General features: G+C 36.8%; 1 protein-coding gene across 4 annotated transcripts in view; it reads left to right on the top strand.

Annotated features, from left to right (window-relative positions):
• PLS1 (plastin 1) overlaps positions 1-23627 on the top strand; it is a 48286-nt gene that overhangs the window by 6611 nt on the left and 18048 nt on the right. For 2 of the 4 annotated variants that reach the window (XM_087739316.1, XM_087739314.1), the window contains exons 2-6: positions 14377-14485; positions 17920-18083; positions 19356-19485; positions 21151-21283; positions 23195-23276. In XM_087739316.1, coding sequence (XP_087595442.1) covers positions 14416-14485; positions 17920-18083; positions 19356-19485; positions 21151-21283; positions 23195-23276 — 579 coding nt within the window. In that variant the 5' untranslated portion in view covers positions 14377-14415. Of the gene's footprint in view, positions 1-2639; positions 2660-7955; positions 8056-14376; positions 14486-17919; positions 18084-19355; positions 19486-21150; positions 21284-23194; positions 23277-23627 lie in introns of those variants that run through there. The other 2 variants (XM_087739317.1, XM_087739315.1) reach the window with 2 other exon arrangements.

Raw genomic sequence — 23627 nt, 5'->3', positions numbered from 1 at the left:
CTAAAGGTAGGCTGATAGCAAGTAGTATGAAATTCTCCTTTTCCATTGAGCCGTTTTACTTCTGCAATGTGTCTAGTGCTTCCAAACTTGATTTATAGAATCAAGATATATTTAGTTGAAACTAGCGTGGATTTTGCCAGTGATATAGTTGGCGTCAGGACTTGACTCTGATTCTAAATCTGGTTTTTTTCCCCTTAGGCAACATGATGTATTTAGTGACAAAACAATTCATAGCTGAATATAAAGATATATTTTGCTTTACTTGTCATCACCTGTATGAGCAATTTAATTGTATGGGGCAGAATTTTTTTTCACATCCCAAATCAGCAAAATGTTATAGCACATAAGTAAATTTAAATCTTACCAATAATTCCATTGATTTAAAAGAGAGTTATCATGTGCTTAGAGTTGTATCCACAGATAACTACTTCACTAGTTCAGTCCTTCTAAAAACTGGTATCTTGTTCATCTTAATCATTGATATTTATATATCTTTGATCTTTCCAAAGGGATTTCATTGTTCTGCTATTACTACACGTCTCCAGATACATATTGCTAAACATATATGGAAAATATATATTCTGTGTAGCTACAGTGTTGGGAACTCTGTAATGTTTTGAATAAAGTAAAATATAACTTGATCAGCATTAACTAAAATGTACACATGAGTACGCCATTGCAAAGTGGAAGTTTCCATACTGTACATGGGAATTACTCCAACTTTTTTTTTTTTCAGTCATTCTAATAGAATTAAGCCTGGCAAAATTTCAGTTGCCTCTTGTAGTTTGGTAATGCTATATTTGTCAGGCTGATCGAGCTTTTGCATAAAGACGGTATTAAAAGGGAATGCAATCTTCTTTTTTAATAGAGATTTAAACAAAAGAAAATTAAAATGAATGTGTATACTCCCTCCAAAATCTTTGAGACTATCCATTCTGCCTGAAACTCAAACCTCCCAGTTGGCTGCTTCAGCATGTGCAAGGTGGTTTGATCACTTCCTACTAAAGCTGCTTCCAAGAGAGGCTTGATAGCAGCATGAAACTAGTTATTTGTCATGCCAGAGCAATCACTTTTAGCCTAGCACTATTTTGTCAGATGAATGGTTTTATGATACTTGAAAAAAGGAAACAAAATTTCTAGTTAATAAAATCATGCACATTCTTATGCATTGTTTTGCATAGTTGCAATGTATGATTTAAATGCTTAGGGATGTCTGCTCATGTTGCCAGCTCAAACTATTTTAAAAAAAAAAAAAAATCAAAGAATTTGCCTAAACCCAAGATCTTTATGAAGTTTTTTTAATCTTGATTTCTGATGTTTGTAAGAAAGATGGTAAGTTTTCACCTAAGCATCAGAAACAACTTCATATTCTTAAATGAAAACTCTCTCCTAATCACATGAATCCTAAGGCTGAGGTTTTCAATAATTTAGTTACAAAAAATTTGCTCAGAAATTTCTTTCTTTTTCCTCTTCAAAATATGGTTAAAAATGACAGTTGTCAAGAACAACTGTAGCTGTTTTCTTCTGGCCTAATTATTAAGAACTACCAGCAAATGAACTTCATGTGTGCCCCAGATTGTCGTCTGGTTTAGAAGCTACAAACAATACTCTATTTAGTTTTAGTTATTCAGATTTACTAATGTGCTCCTTTTATCCTCAACACTGTAGCAAACATAGCTCCTTAAGGCTATGAACTGGCAAATGGGTAGCATTTATGCATCTGTGGACTCTGCAGACACTGGATGGTTTTGAAATGCTGCCAGTTGCTTTTGCTGTGTATTGTAGAAGACCCTCCTTTTTCCTCTAGCTTGACCAATGAAAAAAGAAAAACAAAAATAACCTATGAATTTTCCATGACAGAAAATCCTGGCTTGCTTGTGGTATAGTAGCTGATCAGTCTAATCTTCTAATAATCTTTTGAACCATGTAGAGTTGAATGAGGAATTAGCAGGTGACAGAAGGCCATACTGCCATCTGATAATTAATGAAAACTGAAAAATACTATGGTAACACACATCTATTTGGTACTATTTAGTAATTGCAATTAGCTAGAATATGAAGAATATGTGTATGTAAATTGAATTGCTGAGAGCAGGAGAATGAATGTGCATTTCTGTTGTTACTCTTAATGATCTTCACATGATTAACTTCTGGGGTGACCTTAAAACAAAGTTCATTACTAAGAGCTAGCCTGTGGTGCTCTGCTGGAGTTCTAGTATTTGTAGCAACCGCAGGTTTCCTACTTCAGACTACCAGTGAGCGGGCACATAGAAAGATAAAGGCAGTAGTTTTCTGGAGTGTTGCAGTTGCACTGTTTTAAGATCTCCCTCCCCTTTTGCTTCTTAGTCTATTTGTTCACTGATAGCTTTGTTCATTGTTTTGCTTTTTAAATTATGTGCTAAGTAAATGTTATTTTCACGCTTGGAGAAGAGAAAAATGGTTCATAATGTTCTAGTTGGCTTAAGAAAAAGATATTTTTCTGATGTTATGAGTGACATAGAGGGATAAATTCCTTAGCAAAGAACACCAAGTACAGTATGTCCTACCTCTCAAGCAGCACCGAATTGGGAAGAAATAGAGTCTTGGGACAAAAACTGATAGCCTTGCAAAAGATATTGTAAAAATATCAGTGATATTGTAACAGATTAAACAGCTGAAGGTGAGTAGATTTTGATTGTAGTAGATGGAATGCAAAATCCAGCAAACTCTGGAAAAACTGTGAAGCACGTAATGTGAAATTGTAATTTGCTAATAGCAGCAGCAGAATTTTGACTGTGAAATTGGTAATAATAATTGCTGTGTTAGAAGCTGGTAGGTAGTGAACAGCTGTGCTATTTGTTGTATTTTAATGTTTCTGATTACTTTTGTTTCCTTACTATAAATACTGAGGTGGAGATAACATTTCAACTACTTGACTTTAACAGCACTGTCACTTTTAGAGACATACTATTTAAATTGTACTTTAGAGACAGACCAGAAGATGGTGAGTCAGTGATTTCCACAATATTGTCAGTTCTCATAATTTGAGTGACCTTTCCGTAAGAATTGAAGATGCTCTCAAAAGTCAGTTTGTGGAGTTGAGAAATTGTGAGGATCTGTTTAATTTTAAAACAAATTTCTAATCCTTCCATTTACAGAGAAAAACTTGAAAAAATAATCTGACAATAATGTGAAGTATCTGAAAACAGAAGGCAGATGTCATTCCATATGAGTAATTTTAAAACTGTTTGACATTTCATGTTTTTTTCAGTTGGTTAGGGTCTGACTTACGATTGTTTTTGAGAAGTTTGGGTTCTATCAATACCCAGAAAGCCCCTCTGTTAAATGAGGGTCCTGTCAACACATCATGAGCGCTAAGCATGAATTTTGCTGTGCACGCAGACAGAATTCTTATTGCTGCAAATGTTTCAATAAGAATTTCAGTATTTGTTTCCTAATTAAGATATATATCAGAGAATATTTATATGAGAATTTACTGTAAAAGTAATGCAATTTTTATTTGTCATTGTAGTTGCATGCTAACCAAAGCTGGATGTGCATAAACCTAGACAGAGAAAGAAAGAGATTAAGTATCATTTTGCTGGTGTGTCTTTTAACTCAATCCCTTTTGCTGTTGTAAACTTGATATGTAATGTCAGCCTAGGCACAAAAGAATGACTTGAGGATGGAGTGCCTGAATGAACTTGCTTTTATGAGTATAGCCTTTCCATTTATATTTTAGTGTGGCTTGCTTTAATGAAATGTCACAGAGAAACCAAGTTTGGAGTTAAAAAATAATTCTGTTCTTCAGAACAGTGACTGGTAATCAAATGGGTTTTATCACAAACTGTTTCCTAGTTTCTCACCAAATTTTCTATATGTTAATGATAGGCTCTTTCCATCTAACATGCATTTGCATGGTAAAACTGCTATGGTGCTTTGACCTTAGTAAGCATTCATCGTGCTACAATTTCTGGGTTTGGCACCCTGTGCTGTAGTGTTAGTTCAGCCTGTATTTTTTCGTTGCCTTTGGTGGCAGCATCCAAGGCACCGGCTTCCAGTGCTAATTGGAAAGCATGATCCTTGCCAACTCTGGCCTTCCAGAGACTGCATTTGCCTGATCACTGGGTGGATGCATTCAGAAATGATACGTGAGCAAAGACTTTCATATGGGTAAAGATGGCAGATATGGGCACGAGGTCAGTGAGGCGAGGGTAGCCTTGTAGAATAGGAAGAGCAGAAGAGGTGCTTGATGGGGACTTGCAGAAGTTCTTCAGGAAGGAGGGTCTAGCACATTTGTGTACAGGGAAGTCAAATGACTAGTTGGCATGGGACATAGGTTTCAGTATAATAAACTGATTTTTGGAGAGTATCAGATGATCCATCCGGAGGGCAAATGATATTGCTGGTGAGAGGAGATAAGAAAAGGTCATATAAAATGAAACTATATTAAGTTGATTAAGCTTGTTGAAAGAAAGACAAATCTGGTTTCTGTTCAAGGCTCAGTCAAATGCTTCCTGGACCAGTGTGAACATTATGGTTTTTACACTTGTAAAGAAGTTTCTTCCACCAAGTCAGCTTAATCTGTCCTGAGCTCCACTCTAACTGTTAGTACCTTGCTAATTAATTTTAATGTAGCTCTGCAATCATGGATTACTTGAGTACAGACATTGCCATGTGTAAAATGGAAAAGCAAGATTTTTTGCTTTCAGGACAGTGCCTTTAAACGTTTAATTTATATTCAAAAACTCAACTTTCGCTTCTTGGATAAAAAGATGAGATGATGGGGTTGCTTCACTTCTGTTACCATTATTATTTTGAGTTACAGTGGACAGGCTTGATAGCGTTCTTGAGCTGTCTAAGGAGAACATATTCATGCTTAATGTGAATAAATTTTTTCACTTCAAATACATGTGACTTTAATTTTGAATAGAAGCAGACCTGATTGTAATTATGTTATGTATCTGAAGCACGGAGGTAAAAATGAGTGTCTCAGGTGTAAGCCACAGCTCTCAGAAATGGGCTGCAAGTTTCATGAGTTTTATACCAGGACTTGTGAGTTTCCTTTGTGAGCACTAGTTTTAACTGTATCAGTAAAAGGTAAAAATTATTCTAGACTCTGGACAGTATGGTGGAAGCTAAAGCAATACTAAAATGATTTGCACTGGGAAGGTTAATACCACACCCACAAAGATCACATCTATTACAATCCTAGTGGTTTCTACAAATGTACATTTTCTAATAGGCTAGAGGAGGCACTTGTTCTAGGGTTTGCTCAACAAAGGGAAGGTCTTCTGCATGATCTCATGTCTCCCAAGGGAATTCCCTAGTCCCACTTCTCCTACCACTGTTTTTGCCTCTTCTTTCCTGTCCTTGTGTGCCATTACTGACGTGTAGGTTTTATTAGTGGCTGCAAGAGTTTCTTATTGTAAAATTAAAATGTTAGCGAGCGTGTCTATTAATTTCCGGGTGTGTAATGAACTATGGAACTGAGACCTTGAGGAACCTTTCTGTTTACACTAACACTTGCATTTCTATAGCAGCAGTAAACAAGAGCTGCTTCTCTCTCTCTTGGAAGGAGTATCATTGCAGCTGCATTGTACTTGAGTTATCTGTTTCTAAAGTTTTTCACTAATTTATTTAGGGCATGATTATTAGAGATGCTGAAAATCCACAAATTCAGCTGACTCCAGTTGAAATTGCTGGAACACAACTGAAAAACTTGTCCTTAATAACTCTAGTACCTCTGCTGTGGTAATATCTGATAAGGTGCATTGTGAGCCTCTGGAAGATGTTCTGTACCTGAATGCAAAAGTAACTAATCTTCTTTAGACCAACCATAAGGTTTGATTAGGGTGTTTTAGAGCTGAATTGCTATAGGTTGGTGGCACATCTTCCTAGCTGCTGAAGTCACACAGGCATTTAAACTTGTGTACCTTCAGCTCTGTCTCCAAGCTGTTTGCCTGCAAGTAGTAGGCTCAAATGTCTTTAAAGGGCATAATAGGACCATCATTTTCTACTGTAGATTATAGCAACTCTATTCTTGTTTATTCTATTTCATTTCCATGAGAACATAAGCTGCTTTTATTTGCAAGGAGTTCTGAAAGCACTTTTTAGTGGACACAGTCTCTTACTGGATGGTTGGTATGTTTATGTTAAACATTAAGTCCTTATGCCTTTTGTGTTCTTTTTCCTGATTAAATATTTATGTTGTTGAGGAATTAAACAAATATTTAAAACACTTGAAATTGGTCATGAAAGATGTTGAGATAGCATAAAACGTAATTAAGATTTATGGTTTGAGTGTATTCAAATTCCTACTGTGCTTTCATTTTCATTATGTGTCTGCACTTCTCTTGACAGAGCTTGGATACCATGTGTGTGCTGTTATTGAACTTTCATCAGGGCAAAGGTTGTGCATAATAAAACTGAGAACAAGTGCCACTCTAGCAGATGCACTGTCTCCAACCTTTACTTTGCATCAGAGTTCTTTGAATTTAACCATGTTAGAGATTCTGTAGGGGAGCTTTATTTTTGTGTCCCTTAATTTTTTGCTTATTATGGCACCACTGTTTAGTATTTTATATTGTATACTTTGATTATGTACTCCCTAATTTATTGGAAAGCTAATATGTTATATTTAAATTACATAAAATAAGAAGATAGTTCAGAATACTTAATCTTGAAGTTTTCATCAAGTAAAACGTAAAGCTCATTTCAAAACTGCGATGATTTTGCTTCAGATTAAGGGGCATATTGTTTTTGCAGACAGTCTGATTTTGTATTCTGAAAAACAGAAGTGTTGTCTTTTATCAAGAGATCTATGAGAAAAATCTTGTTTCTATATTTCCAATACTGATTTGCCTGGTATTCTCAAGTCCTAAGGATAAGCTACTTGTTGCATGGAAGCAGCTTTGTGCATATATTTTTTTTCCATCTGCAAATGGTTTGCTAACAGGTAGGGAGCCCAGGATGCACTGTATTGCAGAAATACACAAATTTAACTTCCTTGCTGTTCTGTGTTACTTGCAGAAGTGATCTAACCACAACTAGTGTGTTATGAATGACTGTATTTATAAACATAAGAAAACACAGCTTGAAGGCAGTAACTCGTGCACACAGCTCTGCAGGGCTAGTGGTATTGACTTGTATCACGTCCACATCCTGGTTTCACAGAGAATGTCACTATTTCCGATTTGCTCTTGATGACACGCTTGTTAATACCACAGCTTGTCGTATTAAAGCAAATGAGATGAGGAGAAGTGGAGCAGTGGCCTGTGATCTGTTGTGGGACCTGGAAGACTAGAGTTCGCTTCCCTCCTTTTCCCTTGGCCCTTGGAACTGGAGGGCAAGGTGCTGTGCCTTCTCTTGGCAGCTGCAAGGAGCAATGGCAGAGGCAAATTCTTGCATACCACCTGCTATTCTAGACTACAGCATGCTTAGTGCAAATAAAATGGAAGAGTACAGCCTCAAAGAATCTTCGACACAACAGATTTAAGCAGGAATTTTATGAGTTTTAGAAACTGGGCAACATCTCGGTTAATGTTGGATGAGCAGGCATCGCTTTTCTGGTGGATATGAGGTAGACAGATTTCATGTCCCTGTTCCAGAACAAAGGGGATAAAACATTCCCAGCCCTGTGCAGGGCACGGGCAGGTGAAACTTGTAGTACTCTTGGGAAAATAACTAATTAACCAAACCAGAACAGGTCACACATGGTCTGAGATAATCACTTTGGGCAAATTTAGCCCAAAGTGTTGGTGTAGCTAAACTGTAAACAGGTTAGGTTTGCAGAATGTTTTAGTTAGGAGAGGTACTTCTATGAACTCTGCATGCACTAGCATTTTTTCAAAATTGCTTTCCTAGAAGTGGTCCTTCTGGCATAGGTAAGGTTTCCATTGATGTTTTTATTAGGAGTGCTGAATGCAACAATGCAAAGCACGGGCAGTCGGAGATCCTCTTGAATGATGCATGTGAAGGAAACTACATGAAACTGATACTGTTGATGAATTTGCATGGCTATTCTGTATACTCAGCAGCCAAAGGAAGCTGGAGGCATTTTGTTTGGATGAAAAGGTATCTTTCTGAAGTAAACATGTATCTGCTTTATAATAGAATTGCTCTTCATCTTGACTTAAGCCTCATGAAATTATTCTGTACTTGTACCATGATAAGTGAAGTCAGAACAGGCCCATGACCATAACAGTTAGGTATCTCAGCTTATTGTTTTACTGCTTATTCTTGAGTCACCCATGTTTATCTTAAAGGCATAGTGGAAAATGTTGATTTTATTATTCACCAGAGTTACTGTACTATGTTGAATAAATCCTGTGGAGTGAATAATTAACTTCAGTGTAAATCTTCTAGTGTTCCTTACATAAGATACATATTTCATGGGCACAAAATTTATCATTCTGGTTTGATAGTCTTCCTCTAGCAAAGATCAGTGCATACAGTTTTGGAAGAAGTTAAAAAAATACCTATTTTTCCCTCTTAAATTCTACCTTGTTCACTGTGTAACACTGTACATAGACTGAGGAAAATTCCATGGATTATCAGTTTATATGTTTGAAGCATAACATTTCTTCATTGTTATCCTCTAACTTCTAGTAATTATATACTTTTGATAGTCATAAATGTATCCAGTCATGTTTATGAGCCCAGGCTGAGAAACATACCCCTCTGACTCTTTCAGGTAGTGAAGCTTCAGACTGAGTGTATGATATTCTAAGAACTTTCCACTTCATACTACTCTGTTGATAACTGTACCTGATACCATAATTATACTCTGCCTCTTCTTTCAAAAATTAGCAATGTGCTTCAGCAGTTGCAGTATCTTTTTTATTCTTTTATATATGCAGGTATATGTATTTATATAGCTAATTACTTTGACCTCTCGGTGCTCTCCTGTTTTAAAGGTTTACAAGCATCCTCTTTGCTGCATTAGGAGTGGATCTATTTTTGTATCTTCTGTCTTTATAAGACCCAGTGCTCATCATTCTACAGGTATATTAGATTCTTTCTTTCTATGTTTAGAGGACTGTATTCTGCAATCAAGACTTCTTTCTCTAATGCCAGACAAAAAGAACAGCAACAAAAGAAAATAAGCTCTTGAGTCAGCATTTGTAATGTCCGTTGTCATTGCGGAAACAGCTGCCTGTGGAAACAAGGCAAATAGAATTTGAAATGAAGAGCTGGTAAAGAAATTGCCAATTGCCTGCAGGGGTGGAGAAAACTGTTGGGCCTGATTGCCAATTAACTGCTCTGTTTTTTCTGACAGCTTTGATAACGGGTCAAAAAAGTGGCAGGAATGGTTGTTAGGCCTGCTTGCTTTATCCTTCATGGTTGCTCAGCCACAGATACTCCTCTGCACACAAAGAAATACCACGATAGCATCAACAGTAGTTTGCATCTGTATTAATGTTGGATGTGGAATGTTTCCAGGAGACTCCAGTGAATTGTCTTTAGATACAAAAAGCCTTCCAGGTGTAGAAGGCAGGCTAGGGGTAGATGAATATTGTCAGTTCAGGTTAAGCATATTGGCGAGGACTTAAAAGAGGGTCAAAGGCAGTTTCTCAGCATAAAAACAGTGTTTGTACCTACCCTGTCCTGGGGCAGCAGGAGATGGTTTAATGTGAGCAGAGACTACAGAAAAATCTGTGGCATGAACACTACCAGAATACAGAGAAATGTGTTCTCTGTAATCGAATATATCTTTCAGCAGGTAGTCCTAGTTCCAGTAGGCATGTACCTTTGGAGGTTTAATATTAAATCTTGTCAGAATTGCCTGTGGACTGTCTTGGGTGGTGATAAATCTGTGTGTGCAAGGTATTTATTAGTTGAGATAGAAGGTATCTGTTTCTATATTGAAATTGTCTGAAATGTCTGACTAGTTTAGGTGTTGCCTCTGCTTGCTCAAACTAGATCTCTCCTGAATGCCAGAACCATGATTGCAGCACTTCTGCCATTTAATTGACCAGCTAATTTACCCTGTAATTATATAATAGGGTATTTAAGACTGTCTCTTTAGAGCAGAGGTATTAGCTTTATTTATCTGCTTCATTCAAGAACAGATGTTTCTACTGCGTTACTGAAGTAATCAATGTCTTTGGAAATCAGATTGCTATTTTCTGAAATAGAATATGATGGAAAATCTAAATTATAAATCATAAAAGGGGAGGAGTGAAAGTAATTGCATTGCAACTTTGCAGAAATTGTTTTTGATAAAATCTGACTCATGGTAATGGTAAATAGTTAAAAACATTAACAGTATGACGGAAGTGGTGTTGTCTCTTGCACCTGTGTGGCTAAATATTTCACTTATCTGACATGCTGTTTCTGTGTTTCAGAGGACTGTCTTTTGTCTTTTTGCAGCTTCAGAGTTCTTTAAATTTCCTTAGTAATTTGGATTTAAATGTTTCATTTTTTTCCCCAATTTTTCCACAGTTCATTATTTCTTTATTTTTAATTGCCACATCAGGTTTCCAATCAAGGTACTTGCACTTCCAGAAACATCTGTGTGTAAGGTCATTTTTTCTGAATATATATTTTAGGGTTTTTTTTCTTTTGAGTATGAAGACTGATACATGCTGCTAGTAAGCTTAGCAAAGTGGATGAGTAGGATTTTAGTACTTAAATAAGATCGAGTGACATGAAGGAAAAAGACTTAACTCACCACCCACCCTTAAGGCCATATCCTGTGTGACCCACAGAAGCAGTCCCAGTGAAGACAGGAAAGTTTTAACCCGAGTAAAGTAGACAGGATCTCATTAAAATAACCCACTGTTGTTTAAGAACTCTTTTTATATAGCATCATGGAAGAAAACTAAATTACTATGGAAACTTTAAATAGCATCATGGAAGAAAAGTAAACTACTACCTTAAAAGAACCAGAAACATTTGCTGAGCTGAGAATCAGTTGCATAGTGCACATAACTTGTTTTTTCTCTATCTTGCACAGCAGTGTAAGTGTAGGTAAATAAATGCTTATGCTGCAGATAGGATCCAAATAAATATTTTTACTTTTGTATTTTGAGACAGTAGTCACATACTGTTGTGACACAAACTTTCTTCGATTTTCTTGAATGGTCCGGCAATACAGTTGCTGTCTTAGAAGGTTTCACCACATCTCATGTTATTTGTTTTCCTTCAAACCCTGACCCCCAGTTGAAGTTTGTTACATGAGCATCTTAACTTCCAAGTAATTTTCTTTTTGAAGGAAATGTCTAACTCTGATGGTTTCAGATAAGCACAAATTTCAAAACATAAACCCCAAAGATTAAAAAAAAAAAAAAAAGCAACAAACAAACGAGAAAAATAAAAAGTGTAAAAAGTGTTCTTTAAAACTAAGTCATGGTATTTTATAGTATTTTGAACAAATAGTTGCTTTGTTTATTTAAAAATAGTATTTTGAAAAAAGTTGGCGGCTACTTATTGCTAGCTCATGAGTTGCTGGTGTCAATATGCATACAGCTTTAACTACATGTAGGATACCTCGTTCAGCATTTCTTTTTTAGCTCTAAAGACCTTTCCAGCATTTCCTGCATTTTTTTCATTACAAACAGATCAAGAATTCTTAGTAAGTACTTCATAGTATAGTATAGTTTATTCTCTCCCATACAGAGTTCTCTTACCAGCAGCAAAAACAGTAGCAAAAAGATTGTCCCATTGCCTATTGTATTAGAAAATCAAAGGTAAAAACTTACTTTGCATTTATGAAAATGCTGTTGAGGGAATCAAAACCATCCTGTTGAAAACTGCCCAGCAATCTAAACGTGTGCATAGTTACAGTTGAGAAAGATCTCTAAAAAGCCGAGTTTTTCATTTAATAACTCTTATATAAATAAAATATCAATATAAATGATGAAAAGTTTATCATTCCGGCTTCAACAAAAGGCAAAAATAATGTGAGGAGGAATGCCATAATACATAGCTTTGGATTGGTAGGCTTGAGTAAAATTGTCAATCCCAATATCCTGGTCAAGTTCTGATTTCTAGCTACCTGAATCTCTATCCAGTGACATGCTTTCCAACATAGTATCCAAATATATTGAATAACTATGTTTCTTAATAATTTAATATTTGCAAGTAAATTTTTAATCCAGATGGGGTTTTTCTTTGTTTTGGGTGGGATTTTTTGTCAAGTTGTCTCCTTTTTTTCCTGAAAGATACTGTGTAAATATGAGTATATTAGAATATTGACAGCCTTAGGCATTGCATACAGTGGGAATCTCCACTTTCTGTGTAACTGGAGGTAGCTACAGAGGAAAGAAAGGCTGACCCTTTGCTTTTTGCTCTCCAAGCAAAGGTGGGCAACCTGTGAACGCCATGCAAACAAACAGGTTGTGCTGTACTTCTCGTTTGGTCTCATTTCACAGGTAGGCAGGGAGAGCCAATTTGTCATAAACAAACATTCCGCCCAGTTGTAGAATATGTCAGGCTTTGACATCGCTAATACAGCAGTGTGATATCTTTCTCAGTGAAATAATCTCCAGTAGTGACGTCACTGCTTACAATGCTGCAATCGGGAGACAGACACTTCAGTGGTTAATGCAGAGAGGCAATGTTACACCTGTTTGTGGCTGACCACAGCTAATTTATTTTGTATTAAAATTCTTTTCACAGTAGAGTAGGTATATATAACTCACATCAGCGGTATTGTATGCGCTCCTTAGTAAACCTCCAGGAAATGTCTGACTTCTTGGCACGATCCCCCAGGAACCACGGCTGATGTGGTGCCCTGCGGCCTCTTCTCTCGTGTGCGGGTGACCCGTGCGATTGCTTCATTTCTATTTTTTCTCATTGTCAGATTGTGAAGGATTGAAAGAAAACTGACACAGCTGGAATAGGGAAGAAATTATTTTCTAACAGAAATTCAGATTGATAATGTTTAACCTCCTTTATTCTGAACCAAATTCTGATTCCATTATTACAGTCTTACAGCAGTCCTTAGAAGAGATCCTGTTGTCTCAGGCATTGTGTGACCATCTAGTTATGGGGCAGTCCCTGCACTGGGAAAGTTTGTCACCTACTTAGCCAGGACATACAAAGGTGGGAAAGAAAGGTACAGCCTTGCCCAAGGGCATCCAGAAGGTCCCTGGGAAAACCAAGTGTTGAATTCAGGTCTTCCCATTTCCCCTTCCAGTGTCTCATCCAGTGGGGAATAGTACAGTTCTGTTGATATGCATGATTTTAGGGGGAGAAGCAGCTGAGTATAGCAGATCTGAATATAATTATTACGAGCAAATAATAACCTGGCCATTACAGGAGTATTTTTCTTGCTCTCAAGCAAAAGCACTGAACCAGAAGCAACAAAACCAGAAGGGAAAACGTACACAAGTATAGGACAACTTTGATGAAAATACTAATGTAAGGCAGATTTTTGTCACTTTTGGCTTATAAAGTAGAAGCAAAGACAAAACTTCTACTTTATGGTAGGCACAGCACCACCTGTAGCACATTGCGCTCCCTCCAGCCAAGTGCTGCTCAGAGCTTCGCACACACAGATGGGTGCTGCGTAGGCTTACCTCGTGTGCGCCAATGGCATGCGCACGGTGGAAAATGGCAAATGCAAATAGAAGCACGCGTATTGAGACAAGTGTGTGTGACTTCTTTACAAACTTGCACTTACTAACAAAGGTCTGAATCATTCTGTTGTAGTAAAGCTTCAATAAGAGGAAACGGGTGAGGATCTGTCATGGGGGTTTATCAGCCCTTGCGAAGGTGGCTTCTGTTTTGGCTTTTTTATGGAGTTGGGTAGAGAAAGTAGATTCACATTGAGACTCTGATCTTTGCGCTCAGTAAAAGCCTTTATTTGGCTCTGACAATGCTGTGAGACACCAGGCTTGTCAGAAGGGTGGACTAAGCGTCAGGAGGTGGTGACTTCTGCAGCAGCTGTGGAAAGGCTCATCAGTGTTCACCCACGGATGGTAAACAGGTACCTGAAAGTGTCCCACTGAGGTTTATGACTGTTCCAATGTTGGAGCACTCAGTGCTTGGCAGGACTAGATCCTAGCACTAAACGCTGATTGGCAACGATACTGCATTGCACTTAGAAATTAGTTTTTATAAAAATTGTTTGTTGAAATGTAAGGTCGTGATTTTAATGTTGGAAAACCACTCAAGCAATGGAGGTAGATTGTTGGTCAGTGCTTATTCTATGCAAATGAAAACATCCAGTGTATGAAAACAGGTGCTCCTATTGTGAATTCTCAGTCACTATTACAGTGAAAAGAATTGCTAGGTGTTTGATGTACTTTAAAGTGTTGTTTGTGATGTTTTAAGTGTGCCAGGCTTGGAAATGTCATTCAGGTCCGGTACCTTGTATCGAAAAGGTCAGTAACTTGTATCGGAACACACTTGGAATTAAAGCCTTATGTATTTCCTGTTTATTACTAGGTATAAGCAATTGAGGACAACACTTCTTGCTGTTCAAAGATGGAAAACAACATAACTACTATCTCTCGTGAAGAGCTTGAAGAACTAAGAGAAGCATTCAGTAAAATAGGTATGTTTTTAAATAAGAAAATAGTAAGGATGCCATTAACATTGCAGAGCTGTGTAGGATTTGTGGAAGAAATCTTTATGGGTCACTTTGTTTTGACAGGGCCGTGTTTCCCTTCTATGTTACCGGTAACATCTAAGAAAATAAGAACGTTTACATAAAACCCCTTACTTTTACTGAAACTATGTGTGTTTATTCATTTCTTTCAACTTCAGCAATGAAAACAGATACATTTTCTTGCTGGGCAGTTGCATTATTTGTGCCATTTTATATGCAGCACAATAGGTCTCAAAGTTCAGTTTTTTTGAACTCCTTAAATCTGGAAAAAAATAATTAAAGTTCAATTGTTAAATATATTTTCATGTTAGATTACTGACACTTTGGTTTTGCTTTACTTGCATGCTTTGGTGAACTAGTAATTTCTCTTTTCGTTTATTGGATCAGATTTTACATTTTGAGTAAGCTAAACTTGGAGGTTTTTTGATCGTGCTTTTGTAGCTAGCGGATGTTAATAAATAACTGCACAATTTTGTATGCTTGACAGGACGTTTGCAGATTAATCAGAGCGTAAATAGAAAGAGTGAGAAACTGTATATCAAGTAACCCTTATTTCCAGATTGCAAAACTGTTGTGAATGTTGAAGTTCACATCTGCTTTATTTCTTGTTTGCTGCAGTTCTGTGGGAGTGATGTGTAACTGTGAAGCTCAGCAAATCAAACAAACATATTTGTAATCATTCATAATGGGGGACCAGGGTCGCTTTAGGCAAGAAGTCTTAAATATTAGGAGTCTCCAGCTTGGTAAACAGATTATTGGGAAGCTGCATGTTAGAGATGTGTAAGACCATGAGTAGTATGGAAAAGGCGAAGAGGGAATTATTCAGTTTCTGTCAATACTGGTATCACGTGATGCCCAGTAGAGAGTCAGAAAGCTAAAAATAAAAATAAGTAACTTTTCTTCATGACAAATGATAAAACCATGAACCCATTGACTCGGGATGTTGTTGAGACCAAAAAAGAGTAGAAATGCTAAAGGAATAAGATACATCCATGGAAAGTAATTCATGAGTTGCTATTAAACAATCATCTTGACATAGTCTGTAGCTCAAAAAGTCTATAGCCTCCAGGAGCTGGAAAGACAGACCAAAGAAAAGAACACTGTATACATGTATCAATCTACTGGGAGGTGTTAGGGTAGGTAGATACTCCCTGGTGTTGTCTGACAGCTTTTCTATTTGTTTGGTTTTCACCATCTACATTCCTTCTTTTTCTCACTTCCCTTCCTGCATGTTTTCATGTTTCTGCTCTAAGAATTGTCTGTACTGCTCCTACTCACTGAAAAGCATTTTCTTCCTTACTGTATTATGCTTTCTGAAATATAAAAATGTAGCATCATTTAGCTCTTTTCTTTTTTCATTTTTATGTTTCTAATGTCTTTATGGATAAAATGCTTGCAGCTATATTGGTAAACTGAGAGAAAAGGTGTGTATTTAACTCCCTGCTTGTCATCATGGAAACTTACCCTCAGTGAAAGATGAACCTAGAGAAATAAAATAGCTGGTAATCTGAGTGAGCTCGTGAGCATGTCCTCTGCTTTTTAGACCATCCCTGTTATTACGTGTGTTGTTACCTGTCTGCAAGCCAGACAGTGGATGGATTAATACATATGCATACATCAAGTTTGCCTGTGTAGTGATTTGTGAATTGTTGGTAGTATCAAAAACACAAAAAGATATTTTTTAACAGATGTTTTTAGCTTTTCGTCAGCAGTGATGTGGCCTTCTTATGAAGCTGTACAGAAGCTACATAGTGTAGTATGGATTACAGGGAAATTACTGTATAGCAATCAGTTATGGCTAGAGATGAAAGCATGTTTCTCTGCTTGCCCTTCTGTAATGTGATGCATATTCATCCACTCTGGTATTGTTGGCTGAGTTCTGATACTAGAGACAATATGAAGAGAGGTTTTTTTAACTAGTAAACGAAAAAAACAAAAACGGGAGCACCTTGACAAGTCAGAAAAGTGGCCACATCATTTTGCTTCTGTTTCTGACTCGTGTTGCTTGTGGCATTCTCTTAAATTACTTGTCTTAGATGCATCATTTGCAGAACTGGGAAAATACTCTTAATTTATATTTTTTGAGAGCTTTAATATGATTGTGAAAGAGACTGAAAATTGTTGTCAAACATGGAAAATATTAGCATTAAATATATAAAATGATAGGCATTATGTCCAGCACTAGTTATGCTGGATATGATTTCTTGTATTTGATTGAGCTTCATCTATACTGTGTATGGACTATAGCTTTCCTGCTTTTAAAAGTACTTCCCTCCATTGCATAGGCATTGCACTACAGGTACAGGTAACGCTATTTTAGTGGGCATTATCAAATTCTGTTTGCATAGATATCTGTGTACATATATATGGAAATACACATAGATATAAAAAAAAACAGGAACAGTTAATGTTTGATTCATTTATGCATTACATTGGATAAAAACATTATAGGTTTGTAAAATGGTGCTTTATTATACTAAGAGAAAAATTCAAGGCAGCTTTCTGCACACAGATTTGCCTAAGGTGGAAGTACAAAGGGGATTTTTATGATTTCTTCTGTGCTGCTGCATTATGCATCATGAGTAACACAAATTATACCCATTTTTTCTTAATTTATTTTTATGTGATACAGCCATTCATTTCTTTCCACAATTGTGGAGCTATACCATACCTCTTGTTGAACAAAGCATTCTGATGCTTTGCTGTGCATGGACATTCCTGACATGTGGTCTTGGGAGCCAAGTGTAAGTGAAGGTGGCAGTACAAATTGCTCCCAACAGAGCTAGTTAATAGATTAAGGAAGGTCACCTTTAATAAACAGATACAGATCATCCCAGATTTATTCTTCACAGGTAAGCCTAACCACACCAAAAGTTTTGAAGAACAGAAAATGTCTATCAGATACTAGGATAAGAAACAAAATGCAGAGTCAGGTAGAGTTCTTGTGTAAGTAGTTTTTCTTGTTTAAGTGTGCTCTTCTAGTAACAACTTGCATCAGATTTGAGCTTACCGATTGCAAATGGTATAATATGAACAGTAGGAATATAATAATTGATCTCCCTTTCACTTGAAGGTTTATAGAGAATTTTGTTGAGAGTCTTAAAAAAAAGCTTAAACTTTGCTATTTACAAATGTGCCGTCTTGTTATAGCTGTGCTTTGGGCTTTATAAGATAGTTCCTGAGAAAATACATAACGAGATGGCACAACTCTGAGCCAGTTGTGCCTCTAATCCACGAGTATTCCTTCATGCTTCCTTATCTATGTCAGAAGAAATACTCGTCTCCTAGAACTGCATTTCTCACACTTTATTTATTCTCAACAGTTACTATAAATGGTTCTTTACATAAATATAAAACCAACTTGTGCTTTCATTTTACAGATATTGACAACAGTGGGTATGTCAGTGATTATGAGCTTCAAGATCTGTTTAAAGAAGCAAGTCTGCCCTTGCCTGGATACAAAGTCCGGGAGATTGCAGAAAAAATCATTGCAGTGACAGATAGCAACAAGGATGGAAGAATCAACTTTGAAGAATTTGTCTCTGTAAGACATCCCTTTAGATGTTTCTATACTGTCTGATATCTGTTGAGAACTAGGATAGAAAACTGAATTAAGTGGTACAACTAAGTACTATTTTGATACAAATAACTAATATTTTGAGATTGGGAAAGTTTTCTGTGACAATTTACAATATCCTATGTAATTATTTTCCAGTCTTTATATTTCGCTCTCCCGTTTAATTTAGTAGATCTCATTTGGGCAGCATGTGAGAGCACAGTAGTTTCAGTAAGTCCTACTTTCTATTTCCTCAAACATGAGGGGATGGACTACATGTTTCAGGAACTGCTGGGTCAGCCCTTCCCTGACAAAAGAGTAGATAATTAGATACCAGCCTCTGAATTCTTTTAGTGATAAACTAATGCTTGTGCTACTATGCATCATCTCTATACTAAAGGCTATTTTTTACTGGGAGTGAGGTTCACCTTTAGTGAACAAATTTGAAAGGTCTAGACTCTTTTTAATGTTGATCACTGGCTAGTGTGCTTTATTTAAGAGAAGCAAAAACTTTTCAGGCTGTTGGTTTGTGTGTGTGTTTGGGGATGATTAGGTTTTTTTCTTTGAATTTAGAATACTGCTGCTAATTGCAGCAGGTTGCTTGTTGAACTAGTTATTGATCTTTCTTTCCAAGATTCTAATTTGCAATGGTTCATAGGTGACATGCAAATATTTGCATTCGGTTATTGAACTGTATCTGTTACTTATACTTCATTGTCAGTTTTGAGACCTCTACAGTATTTGGACAAATTTAGGACATATCAGTATATCCAATGTGGTTCACGTTGCAGGCAGGTAGAAAATGGCATCAGCTTGCTTAAGGGCATGTGTAACTGTCATGTAGTAACCTTTTACTGTAAAGCATATGATGAATTAAATGGAAGAAATAGGCTATAGTCATTGAAAATGTGTATTTTTTTGGTGTTTTCTTTAGTGTTTTCTTCAGTTTACCAAAATATCTGTGGAAAAAACTGTGTAGATTGGTGCATATCTACTTTTTTAGATATCATGGCTTAATAAAGGTAGCACTTGAGGTACTCACTGAGAAATAATATATTAGATATCCAGTATGCGAGCTTCATGAGGAGATTTAAACTAGTTTTACCCATACAGTAATTTTTTTTTTTTTCTTGAACAAAAGTTAATGTAAATACCAAAGAAAGGCATTCAGGTTAATTACTGACTCTAGAGTACTTACATGAGTTAACACTTAGTTATTTGAAGGTATGCTCAATCACAAAATGCTCTCTGTTATTCCAGATAATTCAGGAGTTGAAAAGTAAAGATGTTAGCAAATCTTTCCGAAAATCAATAAACAAAAAGCAAGGTATTACAGCAATTGGAGGAACATCAGCAATATCTACTGAGGGGACACAGCACTCTTATTCAGGTAAGAAATAATTAAACACAAGCAAATTTTGCATGGAGGAAGACTCTTTAAATTTGCACTACAGATGAAGAAAAAAACAACTGGAGAAAGTTGCTGTTGAAAGCAAATTAACACAGAGAAAGCATGTGGGGATGGACAACCTAAGTGTGGGTGGTAGTTTATTAAAATGTGGGCTGTTCAGTTGTTAGTTTCATGCTGCACTCAGAGGCATCTTTGCCAGAGCAAAAAATGAAAGCATGTGGGGGAAAAAAAAATGGCCCCTTTGGCATACTTCTAGTAATGCTAGTCAAGTTTTTTGGCTTCACCACATGCTAGTCTATTCTTATTCCTGTATTCACATAAAAATGAATCCCCGTTTTCATTTCCACGGTGTTAACTAAAATGAAAAAAAACCCCACATATCGCTTCTGGACGGAAGGGCCTCCTCAGCTGTCTCTGTGCCATTACAGAACTGTTCACTCCCATATGATTTTTGCATAGCCTGTCTTATACTTGAGAACTTGCTTTTAATATTTGATCTCTATTTCTTTCTACTTCCCCCTGCTGCATGTCATTTAAGTTGGTAATTGTGCCTAATTGCATTGCAGCTCCTGGTCAGAATGTTAACTACATTCCAGGATCATATTGCAATAAACAATATTGCAACTGTTTTGATTGACTCAAATCTGGGATTTGCTGTGGTTCCAGATGTGTGTTAAGATTCGATATATGAGGAAGATTCACTTCAATTAGCTAAAGGCGGTGATATTCTCTCTCTAGGTATTATCCTTATAGCACCAGCTGCACTTGGTATATCTCCAAAGTAGGGGATATATTCCATCTCAGAGGATGGCTGTAGGGGGGACACCATCAGAGCTAATTGTTTAGACTCCCTTTCATTTTTGGTAGAGAGAAACAGACTCCACTAGACTGCAATTCATCTGACCTGGCCTCATCAGCTGTCTAGTTTATGATCAGATGAAGTGTGCACTAGAATTTCCTGTTTCTTCCTACTGACAATGAAAGAAGTGTAGTGAGTCAGGTGTAGGTACCTGTCTTGTATGCTTCTCGAGGTAAGTGAGGTGAATACTACCTGTACTGTCTGGTAATTTGGATACTGATACTTGATTGATTGTTGTCCCAATAAGCATTCTTAAACACACAGTTATAAATTCTGCACTAAATATGAAAAAGAATTTAAAAATGAGGTACTAAACTTTTTTAAGTTTCTCTAAAGCTAAATACGGCACAGTAATTCAGATGATGGTCTCAAAAATACTGCCAGTTTCTGAAGTCCTAGTAGAAGGCAGAATGAAATGCTGCATTTTAAAACAACGGTGTACAGATTGAGATGTTGCATATTTCAGATCACAAATTTCCCTCTTTTCATTGTAATTGCTGAGAAACTGAATTCAAAGTCAGCCGTGATGACCCATTACGTTGCTATGATTTTTATGTTGTCCTTCAGAAAATCACCAGATGTTCAGAGAGTGCAGTAGGGGAAAGATCAATGTGTACTTGCCCTTTTTTGTGTGCTTTCCCACTGGTCTGATTCTTTCCATAACTGACCCCTGTGAAATTAAGGGATTTTGTTGCAGATGAACCTCTTTGACCCAAGTCTGATGTTTAGTAGTATATGTTCATGGAAATGATGATAGATTATTTTAATGCTGTTTTTCTTTTCAGAGGAAGAAAAAGTTGCTTTTGTTAATTGGATAAATAAAGCTCTACAAGATGACCCGGACTGTAAGCACCTCCTACCTATGAACCCATCAGATGCCAGTCTTTTTAAATCCCTTGCAGATGGCATCCTTCTTTGGTGAGTCCAGGGCTGTGAGAAAAGAAATTAATCTCAAAGGTTAAATGCTGATCACAGTGACATGAATTGGGAAACTTCTGATAGGCTTTAATGTCAGGACTCTACTCTTAAATTTTTCAACCAATGTGTAGGATGGGGAAAATCTGTTTGCCCGTAGAAATGTTATTTTTAGCAGATTTTTTTATGTGACTCTGTGCACATATTACAGAAGTGGGTTCCCACTTCAGATCCGTAATTATACACATCAGATATGTGCAAGCTGTTTGCAAAGGAGATAATTACACAGTTCATATATTCATTAGCTGAAATAATTAGAAATCTTTGCTATTTCAAATATTCTTAAAAGTTACTAAGTATAGTTATTAAATCATAGGATGGGAGGAACACGAATCTGAATTAAATCTATGGTAAGACAGAGAGCATATAGTAGGTCCCTCAACTTTAGTCTGCTGTAACTTTCTAATTAGTTAAAGTAGAGTAATAGTACTTATTCATGCACCATGGTAACAAGGTGTCATGAAAGGGGTGATTTACAATGCTTAAGGAATCACTGACAGAGGTATTACCAAAAGTGGTTTTAATGTGACACTGTAGAAGTGCGACTTAACAGAGTTCCATGGCAAGGTTCACCTATTAATTACTGCATGGAAGAATCATACAAAGGAAAATTGAGTTACATTCGAGTTAGAATGATTCACAGAGAGATCAAAGATGCAGAGAGTAAGGAAGACCCTCCTGTTGAGTCATGAGGTTCAGAGTAGACCCCCTTACTTTCTAAACTCCGAATGGAGCTTAGGTGCGGCTAGGTCCCATCCTAGTCTCAGACTTGGACAACAGTTTATGTCTAAGAGAAGAAATACAAAGAGTAAGGAGGACCCTCCCGTTGAGTCATGAGGTTCAGAAAGGACCCCCTTGCTTTCTAAACTCCTTCCTCAGAGAGGAGTCCAGGTGCGGCTGGATCTGAGATCCAATCCTAGTCTCTGTCTTGGACAACAGTTTATGTCAAAAGGATTATAATGTTTCATTAGCATTAATTCAGCATGCAATCGAAGTTACCAAGACAAAATCAAAGTTACCATACGTGCGATATCAGTCGCTTAACAAAGATCTGTTGTTGGTAAAAGGTCTCTCTGCCGCGAGGAGCAACCTTGAGAGGTGTCCCAGGGAGGGGAGATCACCGCCATGCAGCCACACTGCCTAGCAGGGAGAGCTCTAAAAAGGCTCACTTAGGCTGTCATATTTATAGTGTAAAGTGGTTGGCTTGTAGTCAAATTACATGCGATAGAAAAGGTATGCAGGAGTCTCCTTGTTACCCACAGCTTTCTCTGTTCCTTGGTAAAGGAGTTGCGCTGTTCCTTTGTGGGTTTTCAGAGAACAGATTGAAACTAGAGGAATTCATGGCCCATCTACAGCTCAGGCCTTTATCTCTTTCAGAGCCTGCACCAAACCACGGCCAGTCTGGTCAAGGGGTTAAGTGCATCCATCACACAAGGGATTAGTTTATTAGTATTGATGTGAATTAGTCTTTGAGATCCCTGTAGATGCAAGACACTATAGAAATGCAGTGCAGAAGTATATTGGGTTATATTACAAAGATTTTTACTAGCAACTATTTAACTGTCTTTACAGTTTTAATTTTCTCAATAACTTTTTTTTGACAGCACAGACATGCTCTGCTACTTAAGTATAAAACCCAGCTGCTCAAGTTTCTTATAATTACGTGTTATCTGGAGGTTTCTGAATGAATGTGCAATTATTTAACAGGGAGAGGAGATTTAGAGGATGAGGTGGTCATTTTTTATCTTGTTAAAATATTTACAGCTAGTTTAAAGTGTTTAGGAGTTCATAATCAAATAATATATATTTTCTGAGAAGTGAAAGTTTTGATAATCTCTGACTTATTTTCCTTAGCAAAATGATCAACTTTTCACAACCAGATACAATTGATGAAAGGGCTATTAATAAGAAGAAACTCACTCCTTTCACTGTTTCTGTAAGTACTGCACAGATAGGAACTTGCCACAAATGAAAAAGTAAAATATTTTTCTATAGCTTTGTTTTAATGACAGTTCTTCTGATGGAGAAAAAAAAAGTCCTATGTATTAAAAAATGTCAATGCATGAAATTGTATTTTTCTAATAAACTCTGCTGAATTCTCCTGTTTCTTAGATGATGTACAGGAAAACTGGTATTTTTCATGCTTTCCTTAGTTCTTTCCCTATGCGCTATTTTCATTTTGCTTTACTAAGTATCTGAAGAAAATAACTTTAGACTTCTGAGTGGATGGTCAGGTTGTATTTTAGCAATGCAGAAAGTATCTGCATGGCTGTGTACTGTGTAGTAC

The sequence above is a fragment of the Nipponia nippon genome, unplaced genomic scaffold (assembly GCF_047370975.1).
Source record: "Nipponia nippon isolate SJK-2023a ecotype South Korea unplaced genomic scaffold, ASM4737097v1 scaffold_7, whole genome shotgun sequence".
NCBI lineage: Eukaryota > Metazoa > Chordata > Aves > Pelecaniformes > Threskiornithidae > Nipponia > Nipponia nippon.
Note: the sequence above shows the minus strand (reverse complement) of the source record. Positions and strands in the feature narration are given on the sequence as shown.